Here is a 24,965-nt window from a genome sequence, read left to right on the forward strand (position 1 = left end):
TGATAAAACATCTGGATCACTAGTGTTTTAATAGGTATTCATTTATGAACTTTTAATTTTGAGATAATTATAGACATACAGAAGAGTTGTATAAGTAGTACAGAGAGTTCCCATACACCTTCTCCTAGTGTCACTGTCTTACATAAGCCAAGTACAGTTACAGAAACTAAGAAATTAACATTGGTGCCTTACTATTAACTACAGTATGGGCTGTTCAATTTGCACCACTAATGTTCTTTTTCTCTTCTGGGATCCAATCCAGGATCCCACACTGTGTTTATTTATGTTTCCTCCTTTCTCTGTAGTTGCTCAGTCTTTCCTTATTTTTCATGTCCTTGATACTTTTGAAGAATACTGGTCATTGTAGTGTGTAAAATGTCCTCAATTTGGGTTTGCCTGATGTTTATTTACGATGAAGTTGAGGTTATATATTTTGGCAAGAATGGCACAGAGGTGATGCTGTGTCCTTCTCAGTGTACCATATCAGGAGCTACATACTGGTACGTCTGATTACTGTAATATCAGTTAATATGCCTTGATCACTTAGTTACAGTGGCACGTGCCATGTTTCTCCACTGTAAAGTGGCTATATTGCCCTTTGTAATTAATAAATATTTTGGACGTGATACTTTGAGACCAAGCAAATATCTTATTTCTTCATAAACTTTCATGCGCTGACTCCAGCATTTATCATTGGATCTTGTCTATAGCAATTATGACTGTGGTGTTCTAATAGTGATATTCTATTTCCCTCAGTCTGTCTTCATTTATTAATTGGAATTCTCCTGTAAGGAAGAGTTTTCCTTTTGCCCCCTTTTATTTGATTATTTAATTATTTATCCATGTCAACATAGGAGGATCTATTAACTTTTCCTTAAAAAACAGTAAGTTTCCAGGCTTCCCTGGTGGCGCAGTGGTTGAGAGTCCGCCTGCCGATGCAGGCGACATGGGATCGTGCCCCGGTCCGGGAGGATCCCACATGCTGCGGAGCGGCTGGGCCCGTGAGCCATGGCCGCTGAGCCTGCGTGTCCGGAGCCTGTGCTCCACAACAGGAGAGGCCACAACAGTGAGAGGCCCGCATACCACCAAAAAAAAAAAAAAAAAGAAGTCAAACAAAACAGTAAGTTTCCATGATATGCACAGTTCTCTTCCAGCTAAAATGACCATGCCTCAAGCAGGAATCCCCAGCTGGGTTTGAAACAGTGATGAAAGCAGATGTCCATGCTTGAGAGAGGTGCTGTCATCCACCCAAATGACCCTGGCACCCCACTTACTGTAGCCCATCAGGGTGAGCGCTCCTATAAGCATGATCAGAGTCTGTAGAGCATCCGTGTAGATCACAGCAGCCAGGCCACCTAGTGGGAAGATGAGTACTGAGGTGAGGGTCAGGTACTCTGGGGGAGAGGAGTTACTCTGGGTGCCAGAGGGAACTTGGAATTTCAAGACCTGACGGGGGAGAATTCCTAGTGTTGATTGTTTGCAAAGATGGCCACAATATCTCCTTCCCAGGTGCCTGCCCATTTAGTAATGTGGCCTTGCTGCTCCTTTCACGTTGAGGTGAAGATTTCTCTTCTTCTTAAATATGGTTTGGCCGAATGACTTGCTTTAACCAATAAATACGGTGGAAGTGATGTTGTGCAGCTCCAAGTCTGGTCCTCAAGAGGGCTGCAGTTCCTGCTCTTGTTCTTGTGTTGCCCCGAGAACACTATGCTTCTTTAAGAAGCCCAGTCTAGCCTCATGGAGCATGAGGGCCACCTGGAAGGAAAGCCCAGCTGACAGCCAAGCTAACCAGCAGCCACCTGAGTGAGACCATGTTGTTCCACCCAGCTGTTCCAGGTACCATCTAACTAGGATAATTCAACCGAGCCAGGTGAGACCAGCAGAAGAACCACCCAGGCAACGCATGGAATGAATTGTGGGCGGAAATAAACCATTAACTCCCTTATGGGGGGTAGGTGGTTAGTTACACAGTAATTTCTAACTGACATGGGAAGTGATGCTTGGGCCATGGTCCCCAAGCTCTGAAGACCTTTATTTAAACATTGGAAAGAGGATGTGAGTACTAGGTATTCAGAGTCTAATAGGCTTCCCAAAGAGGGTCACAGTGGTTGGCCTCAGTGGATTCTTATTGGTCTTGCCACCTAGAAAAATCTTTGTAATGACAATCATGGTAGCAAATCCATCAGCATCTGGACAAAACAATCTTTCCAGTCTCTTCCCTATCCTTTTCTCCTTCCTCTTTCCCTACAGAGAAGGGACACTTATCTGACGTGAACATATTTACTCATGGGTAAAGTCACAGTACACTAAAAAAACCAAACAGACGTTCATGTGGGTGTTGTTCTGTGATTCCTCCTTCTTTGCCCCAGGAATAGGGTCATCTCACAAATGGAGAGAGAACTGGCTTAGCATCTGGCCCCAGTTCTCTGCTGGCCCCACTCAGGCAATTAGCCTGAGTGTGGTGAGATCCTGAAGATAGGTACCACTGAAACCCACCCACGTCTCTATACTAATGTTTATTGGGCATTTATCACTTACCAGGCACTGCATCTAGTGTTTTATTCAATCACTCACCAAACATCTGGTGAGCGCCCAACCTAGTTCTACATGGTAGGGATACAGAGGCAAACAAAAGCATGCTGCCTGTCTCCTCGGAGCTTCTAGTCTAATGGGGGAGACACCCCCAAACAAGGAAACAGAGAGATAGATTGGCAATTGCGACTAAACCTTTCCTTTCCCTGTGCCCCAGACACGTGGCTTCTGTTAGCGCTGAAAACTCAGCCCAGATCTTTCTGCATCAGCGGGCTTTTGCATTTCTGAGAACTGGTCACTCTTCTGCCTAGAGCCTCCAGTGGTGTTCCACGGCATTTGGGACTAAATCCAGGCTCATCTGATTTCCTTCGAGGCTCCGGTGCCTGCCCTTTCCTCCACTCCTTTCTCCTCCCATCAGGGCTGCAGCACAGCCGATGCCGGCGTCACCACTGTCACTCCAGCTTGCATGAGTGGCCTCCTCCACAGCTAGACAGGACTCAGCCTCAACACATGTGCTCGCTCAGCTGAAGCCACCCTGACCCCCTTGCTACTCCTCAAACAAACAACACGGGTTCTCATGTCAGAGTCTTCCCTCTATCTCATTTAAATCTGGTCCACATATCACCTTAGAGAGGCCTTGCCTGTACGTTGCATGGAAAAGAATCCTCCCACCATTATTCCCCATCTTGTTATAACAGTATACTCTGACATCACTCATTGGCTTCCTTGTTCATTGTCTGTCTCCCCTTCCCCACTAGAATGTAAGTTCCTTTGGAGTAAAGATTTTTTCTGTCATGGGAATTCCCTGGTGGTCCAGCGGTTAGGACTGGGGGCTTTCAGTGCCATGGGCCCGGGTTCAATCCCTGGTGGGGGAACTAAGATCCCACAAGCTGCACGGCCAAAAAAAAAAAAGATTTTGTCTATCTTGTTGCCCGCTATGCCCCATTTCCTAGCATGATGCCTGGCATATAGTGGGTGATACATAGATAGATACAGATAATTTGTGGCATGAATTACACCAAGAGGAGGCAGAGAAGGATGAAACTGGAACAGAAGTTGAGAAGGTGAATATTCAAAAGCAGATACATGTCCAGGTGCTGCACTCCACCAGCCACTCTTCTGGGATGCAAGTCTGAGGGGGAAAGTTGAGGCTCCCCGGCCTCAGGCTGCAGAATTGCAGTGGTTTACGGTCTAGCTTTGTACAGTGTGTGTGACTACACATGCGCAGCAGCTAGTAGGTTCTAATGAATAGTTCTTGAATAGATAAATGGAAAATAGCTTTACGCACTTGCGGTACCTTTTAAAATCCTCCCTTCTATCAGGCATCCCTCTTCCTTTGGACAATGACCAAGAGAAATCGTATTATCTGGGGTGATGGACTGAGGGTTCATGAAGACATGGTCTTAGCACACTGGAACATCGGAAGACGAGCCAGGAAAAGACAGGGTGGCCCACAGCCCCTGCCCACCACCCCTCCCAGAATCGCCCCTTGTTCAGTCGTACCTGCAACAGTGTATAGAGCTGTGATGGCCAGCAGCCCGACTATGGCCAGGTAGAGATTTAGGCGCAAAGACTGCTGAATGAAGATGGCACCTGCGTACATGTCTACCTGGAGAGACAAGAAGTTGACGGGTGAATGAATGGATGGACGTTTTAGCCCAGTTTCCCCAGGCTCAGGCCCTAGCCTTGACTCTGGCAAACACAGAAGCATCATATGATGCCCTTTCTTCATCTCTTCCTAGATCAGGGGTCTCAAACGGGAGCCCTACGGGTGATCATGTTTGAGGCCCCTTCACTGGGCTAATACAAGCGCCTCAGTCGTCTTCCTGCTCCTATTCTTCATCTGCCTACTCTCCATCCTCCACACTGCAGCCTTTATCAAATGCCATCACGATCATCTCATCCTCATCAAAACTCTTCAGTAGCTCCCTACTGCCCCCAAGATAATGTTCAAATAAGTTAGAGCTGTATACCAGGCCCTCCATGGTTTGCCCTCCATGGTTTGCCTGCCACTTGACCTCATTTTCTTTACTCACTTCATGCTCCCAGACACACTGAAATACACCGTTTCCCTAACAAGTCATGTTTTTTCATGCCCCCAAGCGTTTTCTTATTCTGTCCAGCCCTCCGGAATGCCAATCCCCCTTTCTCTACATCCTCTCTACATCCTCCTCAGATGTAACTTTCCTTGGGAAGGTTTCCCCACATCTGTAGCTTCCCACCAGAGTGAGAGCGAGCATTGTCCTTCTGCCCTTCACATCTGGAGCTGGCACAGAGTCAGTTATTGTTGTTTGAATTGAATGGAATTCCTCTGCCCACCCCCCCCTCCCCCGCATAGGACAAGGTTTCCCCCAGCTCCAGATGGAAGAGAAGAGGGCATCGGTGTGAGTCGGGCTGAGCAGCACGTACTGGAGGCTGCAAAGCATCTGCTCTTGGCTGCTTTCCGGAAGACCTGCCCATCCAGACGTCAGGGTGGGGCAGGCTCAGTGGGCCATCAGCACATAGGATTAATAGTTGATAACTGCCTGATCCCAGGAGGAAGATGACAGACCCACCTGAGGGCTCTCGGAGTCCCATTCAGTGATGGGCACCATCCCAAGATGTTGCTGAAGAAGCTTTGGCAGGAGAAGGGGGAGGAGTCCTTTCCTCTACCTTTTTTCCGTACTTCCTCTGCCCCTGCTTAGCCTTTGCCCCCACCCCTCCCAACTTCCTTGAACCTCCCAGAAGCTTCCTCAATAGGAGAGGGACACCACCAGCTGAGCTTCTCACCAGGCTGTGTCCCCACCTTACCGAGATCTTGGTGAAGATGTAGATAAACAGGTAGAGCACAGCCAGGATGACGGGGATCCTGTTGCCGCCAAAGCGTTTCCTTAGGTATTCTGGCATCGTGGTGACCTGGGGACCAGAGTTGAGATTTTGCCACCCAGCAGCCCTTCTTCCCCCTCCCACCTTCTCCCCAAACTCAGAAGCACAGACGGTCTTCTTGGGATTCTCAATGGGAGACTTAAAAGAGAGGAGAAAATGGAACAAAGGGGTGGGGTGAGGATGGACTGGGGTTCTGTGCAGAGTTAGGTACCCAACTATCATATATCCCAAATGTATATGCCACCCCAATTTTTGCCCTCTCCTGTGTTATTAATGTTATTACATAAAACTTATTAATATAGAGGTTACTATTATAAAACTTAATGTTTTTCTTTAAACCAACTCATGTTTATATTGAAGTAAACTTATCTAAAAAGAAAACTTCAAATCACCACTGTAAATGAAATATCAATCCTAAACTTAAGGGAACCAGCAAAACTATGCACATGGATAATAAAATCACTCATCATGTTCTATTCTTTCCTGGCAACTTCCTCTTGCACACCAAAAACCCTGGGCCCAGAGCTTACTCATTCTTTCTTTAAAAAAAAAAAAAAAAAAAAGAAGTCAGGAAAAGTATTGAACAGGTGTTAAATGCTCACTAACACCAACAGGAGACTTTACCCTTGAGCTCATTGAAAGATGATGGAAGAGGAACTAATTTCGCCAGGTGATTCAGTGTAGTTGGCTCCATGTCTAACACCTAAACTCATCTCAAGCATCTCCATTTGTCCATATTCTAACCTTTGGGGAAGTTGCTCTCATGTAACACTTTAGCCACGTTACCAGGAGCAGAGAATCCAGAGACAGCAGAGAAACCAGGGAAGCACTGAATTAGGTCCAGATGGGTGGGCCAAAGCTAGGTGCCATTACCATATGAGGCACCCCAGGGGCTGAGCCATACCGAGGAGAACCATTATTTGGGTGGCACCTGGGGATAGCATGTCCTTGCCCAGTCTCCTCACTGTACCCGCAGACTTGGGGGTTGAGACGATGCCATGTCTAGACGATGGAACCTCAAATGCACAACTGTTCTTCCATGAGGTCCCGGATGTTGGATGGGAAAAGACAGAGTGATGACTATGTTTGCAGCCCCGCGTCCAGGCTGCTGCTGCTTGGGTGTTCCTTAGTCTAACCCAGGGAGTAGACTAATGGGTACCCGATCATGAGCTGATAAATGGCAAACCATCCATCCCCAGGTCAGATTGTGAAGGTAGAAGAAGCTGGGAGTGGAGACTGGGAGAGACTGGATGGCCAGACTTGATTCAAGAATGGTAAGTTGTTGGGGCTTCCCTGGTGGCACAGTGGTTGAGAGTCCGCCTGCCGATGCAGGGGACACGGGTTCGTGCCCCGGTCCGGGAAGATCCCACATGCCACAGAGCAGCTGGGCCCGTGAGCCATGGCCGCTGAGCCTGCGCGTCTGGAGCCTGTGCTCCGCAACAGGAGAGGCCACAACAGTGAGAGGCCCGTGTACCGCAAAAAAAAAAAAAAAAAAAAAAAAGAATGGTAAGTTGTTAATAGTAGAATCTGGGTACAGTATTCAAGACTATAAGAGTGCCCAGTGTCAAATTATTTCAACACTGATGTAGGTTGGAAATTTTTTTCATAATAAAATATTGGCCAAAAAAATTGAACTCTAGGAATAAATAGACACCTTAAAATTAAAAAAAAAAAAAAGAAGCATCTCTTTCCTCCCCCTCTCCCCAAAAGGGCAATTCGGGATTCTGACCCTCATGAGTGGCTTGCCTCAGCCCTCTGATTTGCTGCAAGGCAAACACAGCAGGGATTTTCCAGAAGCACATTGCACTGAGCTCTGACACTCTATCAGGGAATAACACACGGAAAGATTCAATCAAACCATATTGAACGGACACACTCTTGGTGATGGTATGAAAGCTAATTAGAGAGAGTGCATGAGAGCTTCAGCCCATTCAGATAAGTGGACCAAGGAAGATGCTCCTCGAGAGGATTCACTATCTCGTCTGTGAATGACAACCACCAGCTGGTTTCGTTGGGGAGCAAGACTCTTATCATTGGCTGACAGGTTTTTGGGGGTTTTTTTTGCGGTACGCGGTCCTCTCACCGCTGTGGCCTCTCCTGCTGCGGAGCACAGGCTCCGGACGCGCAGGCTCAGCGGCCACGGCTCACGGGCCCAGCCGCCCCACGGCATGTGGGATCTTCCCGGACCGGGGCACGAACACGTGTCCCCTGAATCAGCAGGCGGACTCTCAACCACTGCGCCACCAGGGAAGCCCAGGACCGACAGTTTTATCATCAGTTGACCTCCATTACGATCTAGAGAGCCGCACAGCCTGCTACATGCAGGAAGTTTCTAATGAGCTAAGAAAGGAAGGAGGCATGAAAGTCATCAGAAGGCGAGCAGTACTGGTATCTAGAAATCAAACTCTGGGGAGAAATGTGAAGCTAGCTGACAGACGGGAGGCAGAACCTAGGCTGTTTGTCATAAAGTAGCTAAGAAGGCAATTTGCCAGCAAGCGAGGATGAGAGAGACAGAGACAGAGAGGTGAATGACTGTTAACACAGGAACCACCCTCTGAGTGTTGCTGGGTGAATGTTAACAGGAAATAAATGCAGCCAATGACGACTGCCCTGAGAGAGGACCGCCCAAGTGCCTTGGTCTGGTGGTTCCTCATCTCCTGGGGGTGCAGGGCAGTGAGGGAACTTAAGAATCTCTCTTACTCTCCCTTGAATCACGTCCAGACAGCCACACTCAGTCCTCATGTAAAACCCCTCCCTCTTCCTCGGAAACCCATGCCATCCGGCCATAGCAACTTCCGCCCACCCCAAGCCTCCCGGGAACACTGTCCAGCAGCCAATGAGAATTCAGCTCCTTCACTGTCTTCCCCTCTTTCTAGACTTTCCCTGAGTCTGGAAGCAGCTTCAAGGACAGTGACGAGCACCCACTGGGACATCGTGTACAGTGTCTTTGTTTAACCCCAACAGATGGGCATTTCCACTCCAGCAACCCATTTCTCTGGCCAACATCCAAACCTCGTCATCTCCAGGACCCCATTCACCTCCGATACCCCAAATTTTCATCAGTGCAACCCTTCCGTTTGCTCACTCTGATGACCCCGGCTTTGGGACCTGACCAAGACTTTCAGTCCCTAATTGGTGCCTCTTCTTTTGGGTGTCAGCTCATCCTTCATTTCACTTCCTTCTGAAATCATGGACCCTGCTACTGAGTAATTTCAACAAATATTTTTCAAATACCTACTATGTATCCGGCACTGTTCTAGACACTGGGAGAAAACAGAGATAGTTCTTGCCCTCCTGGAGCTTACAATCTAATGGGAGAGACACACAGTCTAGTGCAGTGGCTCTCAATGGAAGGAAGAGACGTCATACCTCCCCAGGGAACATTTGGCAATGTCGGGAGACACTGCAGCTGCCACAGTTTGGGGGGTGCTATTGGCATCTAGTGGATAGAGATCGGGGATGTTGCAAACATCCTACAATGAACAGACTACCCCTCACACACGTATAAAAACACACAACAAAGAATTATCCTGCCCCAAATGTTACTACTGCTGATGTTGAGAAAGTATAATGGGAAAAACACACAGTCTAATGGGAGAGGCATATTAATTTAATAATCACACAAGCAAATGCAAAACGGCAACTGTGGCAAACACAATGAAGGAGGAGACTTCACCTAATCAGAGAGGTTAGAAAGGGCTTCCTGGAGGAATAGTTGCTTGAAGTAGGATTTGGATAGATGATAGGAGTTAACCGAATCACAAAGGAAAAGGAAAACTTTCCAGCAAGAGGGGAAAGCACTGTAAAGGGCTGGGGAAGTAGAGAGCCTGGTAAGGATGAGGAACTGTTAGACCAGTGCCTGGAATGCAGTTGGCATTCAGCTCAATAAATGCTTCTTCAGTGAACAAATAAATGAATGAACTGACAGGAGTAAACTGGTGGTTAGAGAGTAGGGTGGGCCCCTAAAGTGTAGAGGTCATTTTCCATATTCATAAGTAAAACTGGTCTGTAATTTTCTTGATGGGTCATATTGGCGTTATCCTATTCTCAAAATATGGTAGACAAAAATTACTTCTAGGTGGATAATTGACTTAAATGTGAAAAGTTCTAGAAGGTAATATAGGAGAATATCTTTATGACTTTAGAGTAGGAAATATTTTTTAATAAGACATAAAAGATAGTAATTAAGGAAAAATGATAAATGGAACTACATTAAAACTAAGATCTGTTAAAGGGAACCCTCCTACACTGTTGGTTGGAATGTAAGTTGGTGTAGCCACTATGGAAAACAGTATGGAGGGTCCTTAAAAAACTAAAAATGGAGTTGCCACATGATCCAGCAATCCCACTCCTGGGTGTATATCCGGACAAAACTCTAATTCAAAAAGATACATGGGGACTTCCCTGGTGGTCCAGTGGTTAAGAATCTGCCTTCCAATGCAGGGGATGCAGGTTAGACCCCCTGGTCAGGGACCTAAGATCCCCCATACCATGGGGCAGCTAAGCCCGTGCACCGCAAGTACTGAGCCCGCGTGCTCTAGAGTGCACGCACCACAACTAGAGAGAAGCTCGCGCGCCACAACGAAAGATCCTGCATGCTGCGATGAAGACCCGACACAGCCAAGTAAAGAAATAAATATTAAAACAAAACAAAACCAAAAAGATACATGCACCCCAAGTTCATAGCAGCACTATTCACAATAGCCAAAACATGGAAACAACCTAAATGTCCATCAGCAGATGAATGGAGAAAGAGAAGACAGACAAATACCATACAATATCACTTATATGTGGAATCTAATATGACACAAATGAACTTATCTACGAAACAGAAATAGACTCACAGACATAGAGAACAGACTTGTGGTTGCAAAGGGGGTGGGGGGTAGAGGAGGGATGGATCGGGAATTTGGGATTAGCAGATGCAAACTATTATATATATAGAATGGATAAACAACATGGTCCTACTGTATAGCACAGGGAACTCTATTCAATATCCTGTGATACACCATAATGGAAAAGAATATGAAAAAGAATGTATATATATGTATAACTGAATCACTTTGCTGTACAGCAGAAATTAACACAACATTGTAAATCAACTATACTTGAATAAAATAACTTTTTAAAACATCTAAGATCTGTTCATCAAAAAACACCATTAAGAGAGTTAAAAGGCAAACCACAGAGTAAGTGGGGAAAAGATATTTGCAACACATATAATCACCCTAAGGGCTTGTTTCCAGAATGTATAAAGAGCTTCTATCAATAAGAAGAAGCTATATAATATAATAGAAAAGTTGGCAAAAGTCCTAGACAAGTTACTTCCTAAAGAGAAAATCCAAATGGCCAGAAAATATATAAACAGAATTTTCAGTGGAAAGAACAGTGAGTGGGACTTCTCTGGTGATCCAGTGGTTAAGAATCCACCTTCGGGCTTCCCTGGTGGTGCAGTGATTGAGAGTCCGCCTGCCGATGCATGGGACACGGGTTCGTGCCCCTGTCCGGGAAGATCCCACATGCCGCGGAGCGGCTGGGCCCATGAGCCATGGCCACTGAGCCTGCGCATCCGGAGCCTGTTGCTCCGCAACGGGAGAGGCCACAGCAGTGAGAGGCCCGCGTACCGAAAAAAAAAAAAAAAAAAAAAAAGATGTTCACAGCAGCATCGTCCATCATAGGCTAACATTAGGAGCAACCTTGTTTATGTGCATCGGGACATGTATAAAAATGTTCACAGCAGCGTTGTCTATCATAGGCCAACATTAGGAACAACCTAAATGCCCACGAACAAAAGAACAGACAAATATATTGGGGTACAGTCATACTACAGAATACTACATAGCAATGGAAATGAACACACCAGCTACATGCAAGGAAAGAATGTAACCCCCCCAATTCTATGTATATTTCATTCCAGAAAAGTACAATTAAACCATCTTGTTTAGGTATGCCCAATTAAAACTGTGAAGAAAAGTAAAGAAGTGAGTCCAATGAAAGTCACTGTGAAAGGAAGGCATCTGTGATCTGCTAAAGGCACGTGGGGGAGTGTTATATTTTGTGTCTTTTTTTTTTTGGATGCCCCATGCAGCATGTGGAACTTCCCTGACCTGGGATTGAACCCGGGCCCCCTGCAGTGGAAGCAGGGAGTCTTTCTTAACCACTAGACCACCAGGGAAGTCCCTGTTTTGTGTCTTGATCTGGGTGTTCATTTTACAGTAGTTTGTTAAGCTGCACATTTGTGCTTTACCAATTTTCTCTGTGTTTATTTTATTGCCCAATAAAAATAGATTGGGTAGCTTTTTATCTTTTTTCAGCACTCTGGCATTTATTATCTAATATGGGCTTAATCTTCTCTCTGAATAAAATGTTGCCCAAAGAATGTCTAGAGTCACAGGAATTTTTTATTGAACAACAGAGCTTGGAGATCCTTTCACAGCAGCACAACTCTGTCAATTTCAGCCCTTTTCACAGCATGATATCCACAGTACAGATGCCCAGTCCCCTAATGAGCGATACTGGGGTTGTCCACAGGTTTTTCTATTACAAACTATAGAAGTCGTTTCAAATCTTCATGCCTCTTATTAACCTTCGATCACACAAATTCCTTCCTCATTCAGCAAATGACACTGTCTTCTACTTCCCAGAGAAAATGGAAACCATCAGCTGAGAACATCTGGCCACCCTACCTATGAATTAACCTACATCTCCACCACCCTTTACTCTTTCCTATACTAGGTGCTCAAGAAATATCTGCTGATGCTTTGGCCCAGAGATCCTCAGTTCCAGTCAGTGTTGTTCTATCCCAGAGATTTTGTCTATGTGGAAGCTAATCACAGGTGGGTATGGGCAGACCCAGGCCCCCAGTCACCAAAAATCGTGCTTTTAGACTCAGTATTATCTCCAAGTGAGGCTATTTACCCCTACATCACTGCCCTTTGCATAAGATTGCACTACTTCTGGTAAGGAGTGATTTTTTTTTCAATGATTTCTCTGATCATTAAGTAGTTCTTTATACTTTGTGTATTTTTTTAAATTTCTATAATAAAAAGTTAAAATCAGTTATTGCTTGATGAATAACACTATGATATTGTATGATATCTTGCCCTGTGTAGTAGAATGTCTAAAATAGAATTAAGTCTAGATGGTATGAATGACAGAAAGCTGTCAGTAAGATCACAGGTGATTTTTAAGTTTATTTTTTTATTTTATTTTTTGGCTGCACTGCACAGCATGTGGGATCCTAGTTCCCCCACCAGGGATCGAACTTGCGCCCCCTGTATTGGAAGCATGCAGTCTTAACCACTGGCCTACCAGGGAAGTCCCTAGAAGTGATTTTTTTAACTACTTTGGAAGCATGGAGTCTTAACCACTGGACTGCCAGGGAAGTCCCTAGAAGTGATTTTTTTTAACTACTTTATTTTTCAAAAAGTCTAAAGCAGCATTATTTTGTAACAAAAATTTTGACATATCACATCAGCCAGAAATAACTCAATTATTATGGTTTTGGGTACAAAGGAAGAAAAAAAATTACTGAATCGCGCGCGAGCACGTGTGTGTGTGTGTGTGTGTGTGTGTGCGTGTGTGTGTGTTAAAAGCAGTAATATGTTGTGGCTTAAACATTTAGAAAAGACTGCGATTTTTACATTTGTGTTTTGGCATTAAAAAATTTTTTTGAGCCTACGTTTCTTCCAGCTTCTGAAAGCCCCTGCCCCCCATGTATCTTTGATGTCCATCACTAGGTGGGAAATGCTAAGGACAGGGTTCCTAATTGTCTCAGCTGTGCATCATCCCACACTAATGCTGGGACCTCTGAGGGACTAACGCAGAGGCCCCCAACCCCCCCGGGCCGCAGACCAGTGCCGGTCCAAGGCCCATTAGGAACCGGGCCGCACAGCAGGAGGTGAGCAGCGGGCGGGCCAGCGTGGCTTCATCTGCCGCTCCCCATGGCTCCCCATCGCTCGCATTACCTCCTGAACCATCACTCACGTTACCGCCTGCACCATCCCCACCATGCCCCCTTCCCGTGGAAAAATTGCCTTCCGCGAAACCAGTCCCTGGGGCCAAACGCACTGCAACGGAGAGTGGCCCCCGCTCGCCGCAGCTGGGGAAAAGCCGGTGCGCAGCATCGAAGACCCAATGCAGCCAAAAATAAATAAATTAATTAATTTTTTAAAAAAAAGTTTGGGGACCGCTGGTATAATGGATGTCCACAGGCAGGAGGGAGGGAAGGATGCTGGTGGGAGGGAGGGAATGCAAAGCTGACCCTCCCAAAGGGTCTTCCTGTTCCATAGCACCTCAACCCCCCTCAGACTCACCTGACCAGCGATGTAGATAGGGAGGAAGATCCAGGCCAACATCAGCACGGAAAATAAGCCCTGCCGGGGAAAAGCGGAATCAAGATTCAGCTCCCGCCCACATTGTGATGCCAGCGTGGATTTCCCCGTGTCCAGAGGGAACCCGGCCTCATCTGCCTCTGCTTCCATCTCTTACTTACTGAGTAGCTCACCCTCCCTGGGCTGTCACATTTTCATGTTTAAATAGGACACAGGGATGAAGTAGGGCAGAATGGAACTAGAAGCTCTTTGTGGCCCCCAGTGCTGTGTGTCCTAAACCTTGAGTGTCCCCCTTCGTCCCCTTGTCTTCCCTCCCCTCCTTGGGCTGGGGTTAAATCAAGCCTGTGAGTTCAGGCAGGCCACTCTGATGAGTCGCTGGTGAGGCTGGAAGAGTTTATACAGGTCTCTGAGACTCACTTTTCTCACCTGTGAAATGGGAATAACTGCCCCCACTGGGTTGTTGGAAGGAAATCGGTGAGATGATGCTTACTGAGCACTTACGATACACCAGGCATTCCTGTGCACACTTTATAAGCATGAATTCCTTGAATCCTCTCAATGACTCGGTATGGCAGGTATCATCATTATCTCTGTTTTATACATGAGGCTCAGAGAGATCTAGTAACTTGCCCAAGGTCACACAGCTTATAAGTTTTAGAGCCCAGATGTGAACCCAGGCAGTCTGGTTCTAGTCTGTAATTGAATCCTGTAATATGATGATGTATGTGGTGTATTTAAGTCTGTGGCACAGAGTAAGTGCTTAAAAAATGTGAGTCATTATGAAAATGAAGATCACTATTAATAAGTGCATCCCTTCCCACTAAGTGAAAATTATCCTGCTACATAGAAGAGTGTGTCTTATCTCTTGGGTATCTGTGGGGTGGCAAAAGGATCAAGAACCACTGAATCACAAAGTTTTGTGATGGGCAATTGATATCTAATATACAGAAACACCCTCCAGTCCCACAAAACCTTCTATCTTCTGCATCGACGTGGGAGAGACTCTGAGCCTTCTTCACGCATGTATTTGCCTTATGGGCTCCCATCAAGCAAACACAGGGAGGCCTGGAACTTGCAGATCAAACTGATTTTTGTTAACTAGGGGTGCCCTTGATGATTCCTGTCTGCTTTTTCATAAAGCACCACTCTATTTTTAAAAGAGCAGAGCATGCATACAACTGCTCCCCAGGATCTACCTACTGCGTAGAGGGTGGGCTGTCCATGCCCTGGTAACATACGTACATTAAATTCATAAGCAGTTACAGAAAGGCCCGCAGCAGCACCTGACCCTGCCAGGCCAATGAAATGTCCACTTCCAACATTGCTGGCAAACAAGGATGCACCCACCTGTGGGGAGATGATAGATCAGATCTTGGAGCCAAGGTCTGGTGTAGCTTCTTCCCACCACCAGTTCTTCCCATTCACCAAAGAGACCAAGACAAAAGGAGAAGTGGAGAAAGCAGGCCATCCCTAGCCCATCTAAGCAACTTTTTAGAAATTAGAAGCCTCTTCTTCCCTAAGACTATTTTACTTCCACCTTTAGAAAACTGGCATAACAAATACACATACCTATGATGCCTAAGATGTGAACTGTGTCCCCTCTAGTGTTGTGCAGTGCACAACTTGAACAACTGTATGCAGCATCCCTGGGGGGGAAGGAGGATGACAGGTGTTGTAGAAAGTGCTTCAGGATGAGAATCACGAAGCCTGTGTTATTCCCCAGCTCTGCTTCTAACTTAGCAAAGAAGAGAGCCCTCCTTCTAGTAGAAATCTAAGTGGCCAAGACGGTAATTGATGACCACAATCCCTGGTCTCAGTTGATTGCATGAGACAGGGCTGGGCACCTGGCCCAAGCTGGGCCAATTACATTCTCTCTCCTGGGAATCTGGAACTGGGAAACCATATTTGCTGGTCCCTTAGACTGGGGGTGTGTAACCCAGGGAGGTGTGTGTGTAGCAAGGAGATGGGGGAGGTGAGTAGCATGTTCAGCTATGCACTCATCACTGCCACTCTGCTGAGAGAGAGGAGAATGAGGTAGACTTGCAGAGAAAGGCAGATCAAGAGAGGACAGAGCGAGATGGAGACAGATAGAGATAGGTGAGGGAAGGAGGGAGAAAGAGACAGCGAGGGAGCTATCTGTGAGAGGACTGTTGTGCCTCCCATTGACTTTCTGGTCTCTAGTTTTCATCTGATTCTATTCCATTGATCTGTCCTTATACCAGTATCACACTCTCCTGATTACTGTAGCTTTGTAGTAAGTTTTGAAATCGGGAAGTATAAGTCCTCCAACTTTTTTCTTCCTTTTCAAAATTGTTTTGGCTCTTCTGGGTCCCTTGCATTTCCATCTGAATTTTAGGATTGGCCTGTCAATTTCTGCAAGAAAAGAGGGGGGGATGCAGCTGGAATTTTGATAGGAATGGCGTTGAGTCTGTAGTTCAGTTTAGGGAGTATTACTATTTATGTTAAATAGATACCATCTAGTGCGCCATTTTAATTCCCTTATTGCTATAGCTCAGGCGGCTACCATGTCAAACAATTGCCACTGATTTTTTTTAAACTAATGCCTCTGGGTAAAGGGCTGCTCACACTAGATCATCACTGAGTCAGATCAAGTAAAGACAAGTTGTGCAAGGGAAGCTTTCCAGGGAGCTGCAAGATGGGTAAAAACCTGACAATAATATGAGAATGGGACTTTGAAAGAGATCCAATCCTGTTCTAACCAGTGGCCTTCAAGACTACTGCAGAGCTGAAGAGAAGGGAATGAGAACAGAGCCAGGTAAACCCCCACAAAACTTCCTGTTCTTACTGAGATTCAGCTGTTTTTCTTGAATTAAAGCTCCCTGGATGGATACTAGCATTAGGTCAATTTCCCGAGTTCCGAAAATGTTGATTTTGACAATTTTGCCACTGTTCTCATGGCTTTTATGCAGGAGGAGATTTCAAAGATCTTTATTCTGCCACTCCCAGTGACCCCACTCTGCAGGCTCCTCTGATTTTCCACTCTTCCCATAAAGAATCTGCGCTGGCCTGTGGCTTGTTTTGATCAATAGAATGTGGTGAAAGTGACACTGTGTGACTTCCAGGCCAACACACAACAGCTCGGCAGCTTTCATCTTTGCCCTTGGAATCAGACGCCTTGTAAAAAACCTTGGGCCGGGCCATTAGATGATGAGAGGCATAGAGAGAGAGTGAAGTCCTTGCCTTCTAGCCAGTCTAGCTCCTGCCGGAGCTCCAGATCTGGGATGAGGCCATCTTGGACTTCCAGCCCTTCCCAGCCACCAGCTAGACGCAGCTCCATGAGTGACTCTAAAGAGCGGGGGAGGAACCACCCACTCAAAACACGCAATCGTTAGAAATAATACACTGTAGCTGTTTTAAGCTGCTAACTGTGTAGGTGGTTTGTTGGGCAACACCAGCTAACTAATGCACATGCTCCAGAGCCTATTCTCTCTCTCTCTCTCTCTTTTTTTTTTTTCACTTAGTAATTACAGAGAAAATGGATTTATTCATCAGGGGCAGACCTGGATTAACAAAACTCCTAAGATTTACACATAAAAGCAGAAAGCTAATTGATTTCCAGTGAGACTTACAACTGGGTGTGCAACCAGATATTCAAATTGTCTAGCCTCTCCATGTAGATAAGCTACGTGAGAAGCCAAACTATAATCAGAAGGTTGCTTTGGGGACTAGAGCAGTTCATAATGTGATCCAAATGTTTAGTGCTATCAGACTCTGTTTACCAGCGACAGACATCTGCTACTTGAAATGAAATGATGGGATATGCACAAAGGCACCTGCCCCCAGACAGTGTTTAGGTGGGCCAAGGCTGTGAGAGACCACATAAACCTCTATAACCAATTCCTATCAGAACTAGTATTGGTTTTCTATAGATGTTAACATTTTATCAGGCCAAAGCCCATACTCCTAACCACATCTCCTTCACATGGACATCATTCTCCTTAGGTGAAGAAAGCAAAAAAAGTTCCAAAATTTCCCTTTGCTTCTTGACCTGGGGAAGGGTCATCCAAGGAGTATGAGCACAGAAATGGTCCCAGAAGTGACATGCGAAAGCAGGCATACTTAGGTGGGCTGCTGTATTGCTACTGAATTTTAGGAACTCAGCATCACTCCTCATAGAGACCACTAGAGCAGGATTTCTTAAAACTGTCACTGAATATTTCCTTTGTAGCCTTCTCTAAGTTCACTGCACCTGCACTGCTATTTACTTAATATTTTATCTTATATTGACTTCTTCTTTAACTCATATACATGAATCACATATTATTTAGTCAATGTATTAGATATTAATACAATATATTAGTAATATAATAGTACATGCATATATATATATATACATATCTCCACAGCCTTTAGTAGAAAATCAGTATCTCTTGCTCTACATAGAAGAGAACCATACAAATAAAATGAAAAAAAAATTATTAAATTCTAGCTAGGTTCTCTGGACGACCAAATTCACTTAGCCTGAGGCTTGCATTCTCTTTTATTTTTATTTTATTTTATTTAGTTATTTTTGGCTGCGTTGGGTCTTTGTTGCTGCACGCAGGCTTTCTCTAGTTGTGGCGAGCTGGGGCTACTCTTCGTTGCAGTGAGGGGGCTTCTCATTGCAGTGGCTTCTCTCATTGTGGAGCACGGGCTCTAGGCACGTGGGCTTCAGTAGTTGCAGCACGTGGGCTCAGTAGTTGTGGCTCACGGACTCTAGAGCACAGGCTCAGTAGTTGTGGCACACGGGCTTAGTTGCTCCGCGGCATGTGGGATCTTCCCGGACCAGGGATCGAACCCGTGTCCCCTGCATTGGCAGGCGGATTCTCAACCACTGTGCCACCAGGGAAGCCCCTGCATTCTCTTTTAAACACAGAGATTAGCCAGTGCTGGAAGGTTGGTAAAACCCTATTAGTACCAAAATTTGACTGTTTCTTTTATGTAACCAGGAGGATTAACAGAGAATAGGAAAGGGAATAATGTTCTCACTAAGTAATTTGATGTTATTTAATGCTCTGTCTGTGCACAACTGAAAAATCATGGGGCACATATTACTTATATTTTGGGAAACACTGCACTAGATTACAAGCTCCTTGAGGTTGAAGACGAGCTCACTAATGTGTGCCGTGTTTGGCACACTGCTGGACATATTCCTCAGGGAATTTTTTAAATGAAATCGTTGAATATATAATCCAGAGCTCATTTTTGGTATCTTTTGAGGACACTGGTCATTGTCTTTAGACATCTTATGGACCAGAAACTTATATACCTGTTATCTCTGCATCTTAAATCCTACATCTTTTGGACTCCCTGCAAACGGGAGATGTCTTCTCTCTTTTTAGTTCAAAGATTTAACACTTATATTAGGAGATCAAGAATAAAATTATTATTCCTCATCCCCTACTCAGGGCCCAGGAAACAGAGGTCTGTGTGCATGTGTATGTTGTCTGTGCACATGTGTGTGTGTGTGTGTATTTAGTAATGCCTTTAGCTACCCTTGAAAAGAAAATACTAATTGGGCTGTTGTATTTGTTATTTATGTTCTCAACACCCATTCCACCTTGTCCCAGTCATGCTCTCCAGTTTTCCTTCAGAGTCTAGCCCCTCTCATTTCTCATCACATATGCCTCAGAGCAGGCTCCATGCCCCACAGCTTAGGCACTGAGTATGTGACCCAGTTAGCACATCAAACTACCTTGGTCACAGTGATTGGCACAGAGATGGGCAAGGGACACAATCAAAGATGGGATATTTTCCAGGGATACTGCCATGAAGGCAGGTGCTCTTCCCTTGCTAGGCTGGAACTTGAGAGGATGAAAGGTCTGGAGCAGTGGCCGCCATCTTGTTGACATGAAGTTGAGCCTGTTTGGGAATAGCACCCATCCAGAAGAAGAGAAGCAGATAGAAATAGATAGATGATAGATAAATAATGGATAGATAAATGATAGATAGGTGATAGATAGATAGGATAAACAGAGGGAGAAACCAGGTCCTACTTATCACTTGGGCCCCTATACTCTGCCATACCTGAACCCAGACCAACCCTCAGTTTTTCCCTTAGGTGAGCTGATGAATTCTTTTTGTTCAAACAAATTTGAGTTGGAGCTAAGCCTTCTCTAGTCTAGACTGCGACTTCCAGAAAACATGGAACTAGAGAGTCCTGAGCGAGCAAAGGATAGACAGAATAGCAACACTTGAAGAGTCTTTGAGAAGTAATTTTAATTGAACCAAAGACTACTTACTGGCCACCACACCATGTCCCCTCCAGCTAGAAAATAGCCTTTCACCGTGTCTCTTTTGGTCTTCACTGTGGACTGAAACAAAGAAGAGGGGTGGGTGAGGGAAATGTTAGCAATCAGACACCTCCCAAAATGGTCTAGGCCACAGATTATAACCCGGGAGTCCAGCAGGCCAGACTCAAATTTATTTTGGTTTTTTTTGTTTATTTGTTTTTGGGTTTTTGTTTGTTTTTGGTTTTTTTGCAGGAGTCCCTGAGCGATACTTCCCATGGACATTGTTTGCCTGAAATATCTTACTTCACTTTTTTTTTTTTTGCCACGCGGTTTGTGGGATCTTATTTCCCCAACCAGGGGTCGAACCCGGACCCTCGGCAGTGAAAGCACAGTCCTAATCGCTGGACCGCCAGGGAAGTCCCTCAACTATAATTAAAAAAAAGATTGAGGGACTCCCCTGGCAGTCCAGAGGTTAAGACTCCATGATTCCACTGCAGGGGGCACAGGTTCGATCCCAGGTCAGGGAACTAAGATTCCACATGCCCCGTGGCTCGTCCAAAAAATAAAAACTAGAAATATTATAAAAGTACAAAACTCTGAGGTCCTTTAAAAAAAAATGACTTCCCTGATAGTCCAGTGAGTAAGACTGTGCTCCCAATGCAGGGGGCCAGGGTTCAATCCCTCGTTGGGGAACTAGATCCCGCATGCATTCTGTAACTAAAAGATCTCACATGACGCAATGAAGACCCCGCAGCCAAAATAAATATAAATAAATAAATATTTTTTTAAAAATAAAGTATAGTTGATGTGTGATATTACATAATTTACAGCTATACAATACGGTGATTCAAAATTTTTAAAGATTATACTCCATTATAGTTGTTATAAAATATTGGCTATATCCCTCTATTGTACAATATATTCTTTTTTTAAAAAATAATTAATTAATTTATTTATTTTTTGGCTGCATTGGGTCTTTGTTGCTGCACGTGGGCTTTTCTCTAGTTGCAGCGAGCAGGGGCTATTCTTCATTGCGGTGTGTGGGCTTCTCACTGGGTGGCTTATCTTGTTGCAGAGCACAGGCTCTAGGCGTGCGGGCTTCAGTAGTTGTGGCTCGCGGGCTCTAGAGCGCAGGCTCAGTAGTTGTGGCGCACAGGCTTAGTTGCTCCGCAGCAAGTGTGATCTTCCCAGAGCAGGGCTCGAGCCCGTGTCCTCTGCATTGTCAGGCAGATTCTTAACCACTGCACCACCAGGGAAGCCCTGTACAATATATTCTTGTAGCTTATTTTATGCATAATAGTTTGTACCTCTTAACACCCTACCCCTGTATTGCTCCTCCAGCCCTTCCCTCGCCCCACTGGTAACCACTAGTTTGTTCTCTATATCTGTGATTCTACTTCTTTTTTGTTATATTCACTAGTTTGTTTATTTTTTAGATCAAATATATTTTGTTTGACCCACAGTTTTTAAGAAGATTTTCATCTGAATGCCCTTAGAGGAGACATAAACTCTTCAGGTCAACACAGTCCCTACCACTCCCTGCCTCACAGATGTATAATAACCCACTAGATCCCCCTAGGCATTTGAGTTTTAGACTCATGGCTCGTATAGACAAGCCACAATGAGCTATAGATAGCTCACAATGGATATCATTTATTGAGCATCGGTACTATGTGACAGACACTATACTAGGCATTTTGAGGCATCATCTCATTTTAATCCTCACCAAGTCCTATGAGGTTGGTGTCATCAGGCCAGTTTAACAGATGAAGAAACTGTGGCTTGGAAGTAAAGTCATGTATGTAGTACCATATTTCTACAGAGCAGAAGGCTGGGAACTCAAACCTAGGTCAGCCTGATTTCAGAGCTCTTTAGGAGTGAGCTTCCTGGCATTAAAGGTGCTTTAACAGAGACATTTTAACCACTAAGTAGCTATTTGTGATAAGCGGTTTAACTTCTCCCAGCCTCTGGGTGCAGGTGTTGGTGAGAGGAGTCTTACTGGATGGGAGATGACATGAAATGATATCTTTTCATCCCTGCAAATGATCTTACTATAGAAAACAGACACTATGGCTCATTCCTGCTGAACCCTGACACAGGAAGTATTTTCCAAGAGTAAAGAACTCCTCGTGCTAAAAGGGATCATCTAAATCCATGACTTCAAAAACTAGTAATACATCAGAGTCTCCCAATTCTCTTGTGAAAATATAGATTCCCAGGAACTCTAACCCTCACCCTAACTCTACCCCTATACCTAATCCTGATCTCAAACCTGTCTGAATCAAAAGCCCTGACTCTTGGGAATTCCCTGGCAGTCCAGTGGTTAGGACTCGGCACGTTCACTGTCGGGGCCCCGGGTTCGATCCCTGGTCAGGGAACTAAGATCCCGCAAGCCGTGCAGCGCGACAATAAATAAATAAATAAATAGATAGATAACTAAAAGCCCTGACCCTTAACAACATCTCACCCATCTCAATATCAGATCCATGGTCTTTGGGATGGCCAGTACTTTTATCCCCTGATTGATCTGGAGCAGGGAAAGCTAAGGGGTAAGAGTAGAGAAATGATCTACAAATAGTCAAACTGAAGCGGGGACACCTCAGTAGGCTACAGTTTTCAAGTCATTTGACCTGAAAATCAGATAGCAGCACCTCCTCTGCACTATCCTTTATCCCAAAGTTACTGTCTCTTTAATATGTAAAGCGTTCCTAGAAATTGATAAGAATAAGAGCAAGAACTTAATGAAAATGGAAAAAAAATATGAAACCATACTTCACCTAAAGGAAACAAGTGGTTCTTAAACATATGTAAGGATGTTTATTTTAGCCTCACTGATTATATGATAGTACATTGAGATAGTGTTTCCCTGTCAGTTTGGCAAAAATGAATAAGTTTGACAATGCAGTGTTGCTGTGGATGTGATCATGTGACTTTCATACATTTAATGATCTTGTGCAGATTGGCACTAAACCTAAGGAGGGCAATCTGACACAAGCTATCACAATTACAAATACATACATCCTTTAACCTGATGATTCCAGTACGGGGAATTTATCCTACATTATAGTTGTATACATCCAAAATAATGTGTCCAAGACTTGTCTATTACAGCATAAATTTTAGTGTTAAGAGATGGGGAACAATCCAAATGACCCTCAGCAAGAAACAGGTTAAATAAATTGTGGTATGATCATCTATGGAATACCGGGCAAATTTTTTTTTCAACACCTTTATTGGAGTATAATTGCTTTACAATGGTGTGTTAGTACTGGTCAACTTTTAAGAAGATGCAGAAGCGTCCATATACTGATATGAAAAGATATCCAGGAGACACTGATCAGTGAAACATATCAAAGTAAAAAAACGGTATGTATAATAAGCTACCTTCTATTTAAGAATGAGGGAAATATACACATTAATATTTGCTTGGATTTACCTAAAGAAACTCTGGAAGAATACACTAATGTACTAAAAAGTTAATAACAGTGGTTGCCTGTGGAGGGAAGGGTAGTAGTAAGACTTTTCACTGTGTGTCATTTTAAGTTGTTTTTATTTCACTGCCTTTAAAAAAACAAAACTACTTTTTAAAGAGCATGGGCTTCAAAGTGAAGGATATGGATTCTAACCCCAGCTCTCCTAACTTACTAACAGAATAAGGAACTTAAATTCTTTGAGCCTCGGTTTTCTTATCTATAAAATGGGGTATAGCGATAGTACCTTCTTCATAGCGACCTGTGCAAATTACATGAGATAACATGAATGAAAGTGCCTAACAAGGTACTTGACACACAGTTGATACTCAACGCATTCTTTAAATAGTAAAGTTTTGATTAGGAAATTCCCTGGCGGTCCAGTGGCTAGGACTCTGCGCTTCCACTATAGGAGGCACGGGTTCGATCCCTGGTCGGGGAACTAAGAACCCGCATGCCGTGTGGCACGGCCAGAAATAAAAATAATAAAAGTTCTGATTACTGTGTGACCTTGAGCTAGTCTCTCACCCCACCCCAGCCACTTTCCCTCCCCCTGACCTGGCTTACCCATAGTCCAACGGCCAGGACAAAGAGGAAGTACAGAACCAGCACTGCGATGTCACCTGGTTCCAGAGTCCTCTGGGGAAATGCCTCCAGGGGATCTGGCCGAGTGGGCTGAGGGCTGCTGGGGCTGCTCTCCATGGTCCTGAATGAACTCTCTCACCCCTGTGGAAGGGCAAATGCGTGTCAGATGCCAGGACCTGGTGCCACTCTTCTCACCCTCTCCGTGGCTGCCTCCTTGGGACATCCAAGCAAGAGGACACAAGTGGAGGAGACAACCTCGGGAAGGCAGATGCATCCACCCACTCACTCAGCAAACATTTACAAGGAAGTCACGTCAAATCTACAGTTAATGTTTACCAATCCAACCACTCGCTTGGCAAAATACAAAGAAGAATACACAATTTAAGTAATATAGATGTTTCACCACCCTCTTCCACATACCCGGGAGTGAGAGAAAAACAAGACACCTGCGTCAGTCTCTGTTCCCCAGGTACCTCACTGCTGGGTGAAAGTCAAGCCAGCAATTTTGTCAGAGGCTCAGTGAGTCAATACAATCTTGTTTCACTGCTGGATACGCCCATAAAAATGCATCTATTTAATAAACACTTATATAGTACTTACTACATGCCAGGCATCATCCTAAGTGTTTATAAACCTGCAAAGTGGGCACTGTTGCTATCATACCATCTTACAGCTGGCAAAATTGAGGCACAGAGAAGTTAACTAGCTTGCCTAAGGTAACACAGTTCAAGTGGTAGAGCTGGGATTTGAAGGCTAATAATCTTGCTCCAGAATCCATGTTTTGAACCAGTATCTTAAGGTATTTCTCAGTATATTGCACTTCCTTGGGCAATTTAAGGGATTCCTGTGGTGGGTAGAATCATGTCCCCCTCAAAGACGTTTACATCCTAATCCCCAGGGCCTGTGAATGTGTTACGCTATAGGACAAAGGACAATTACATTTGCAG

General features: G+C 44.7%; 1 protein-coding gene across 5 annotated transcripts in view; it reads right to left on the reverse strand.

Moving 5' to 3' along the window:
• The window catches only part of SLC5A11 (solute carrier family 5 member 11), a 42,518-nt gene extending 18,383 nt beyond the window's left edge, over positions 1-24,135 (reverse strand). Inside the window, exons 1-7 of one of the 5 annotated variants that reach the window (XM_033840475.2) lie at positions 24,001-24,135; positions 19,973-20,044; positions 14,973-15,077; positions 13,713-13,772; positions 5,323-5,427; positions 4,036-4,141; positions 1,275-1,355 (exon numbers count right to left, since the gene is read on the reverse strand). In XM_033840475.2, the coding sequence (XP_033696366.1) occupies positions 1,275-1,355; positions 4,036-4,141; positions 5,323-5,427; positions 13,713-13,772; positions 14,973-15,077; positions 19,973-20,044; positions 24,001-24,135 (664 nt within the window). The remainder of the gene's footprint in view (positions 1-1,274; positions 1,356-4,035; positions 4,142-5,322; positions 5,428-13,712; positions 13,773-14,972; positions 15,078-19,972; positions 20,045-24,000) is intronic. The other 4 variants (XM_019921766.3, XM_033840476.2, XM_019921767.3 and 1 more) reach the window with 4 other exon arrangements.
• Positions 24,136-24,965: the final 830 nt, after the last annotated feature.

The sequence above is a fragment of the Tursiops truncatus genome, chromosome 15 (genome assembly GCF_011762595.2).
Source record: "Tursiops truncatus isolate mTurTru1 chromosome 15, mTurTru1.mat.Y, whole genome shotgun sequence".
Classification (NCBI taxonomy): Eukaryota; Metazoa; Chordata; class Mammalia; order Artiodactyla; family Delphinidae; genus Tursiops; species Tursiops truncatus.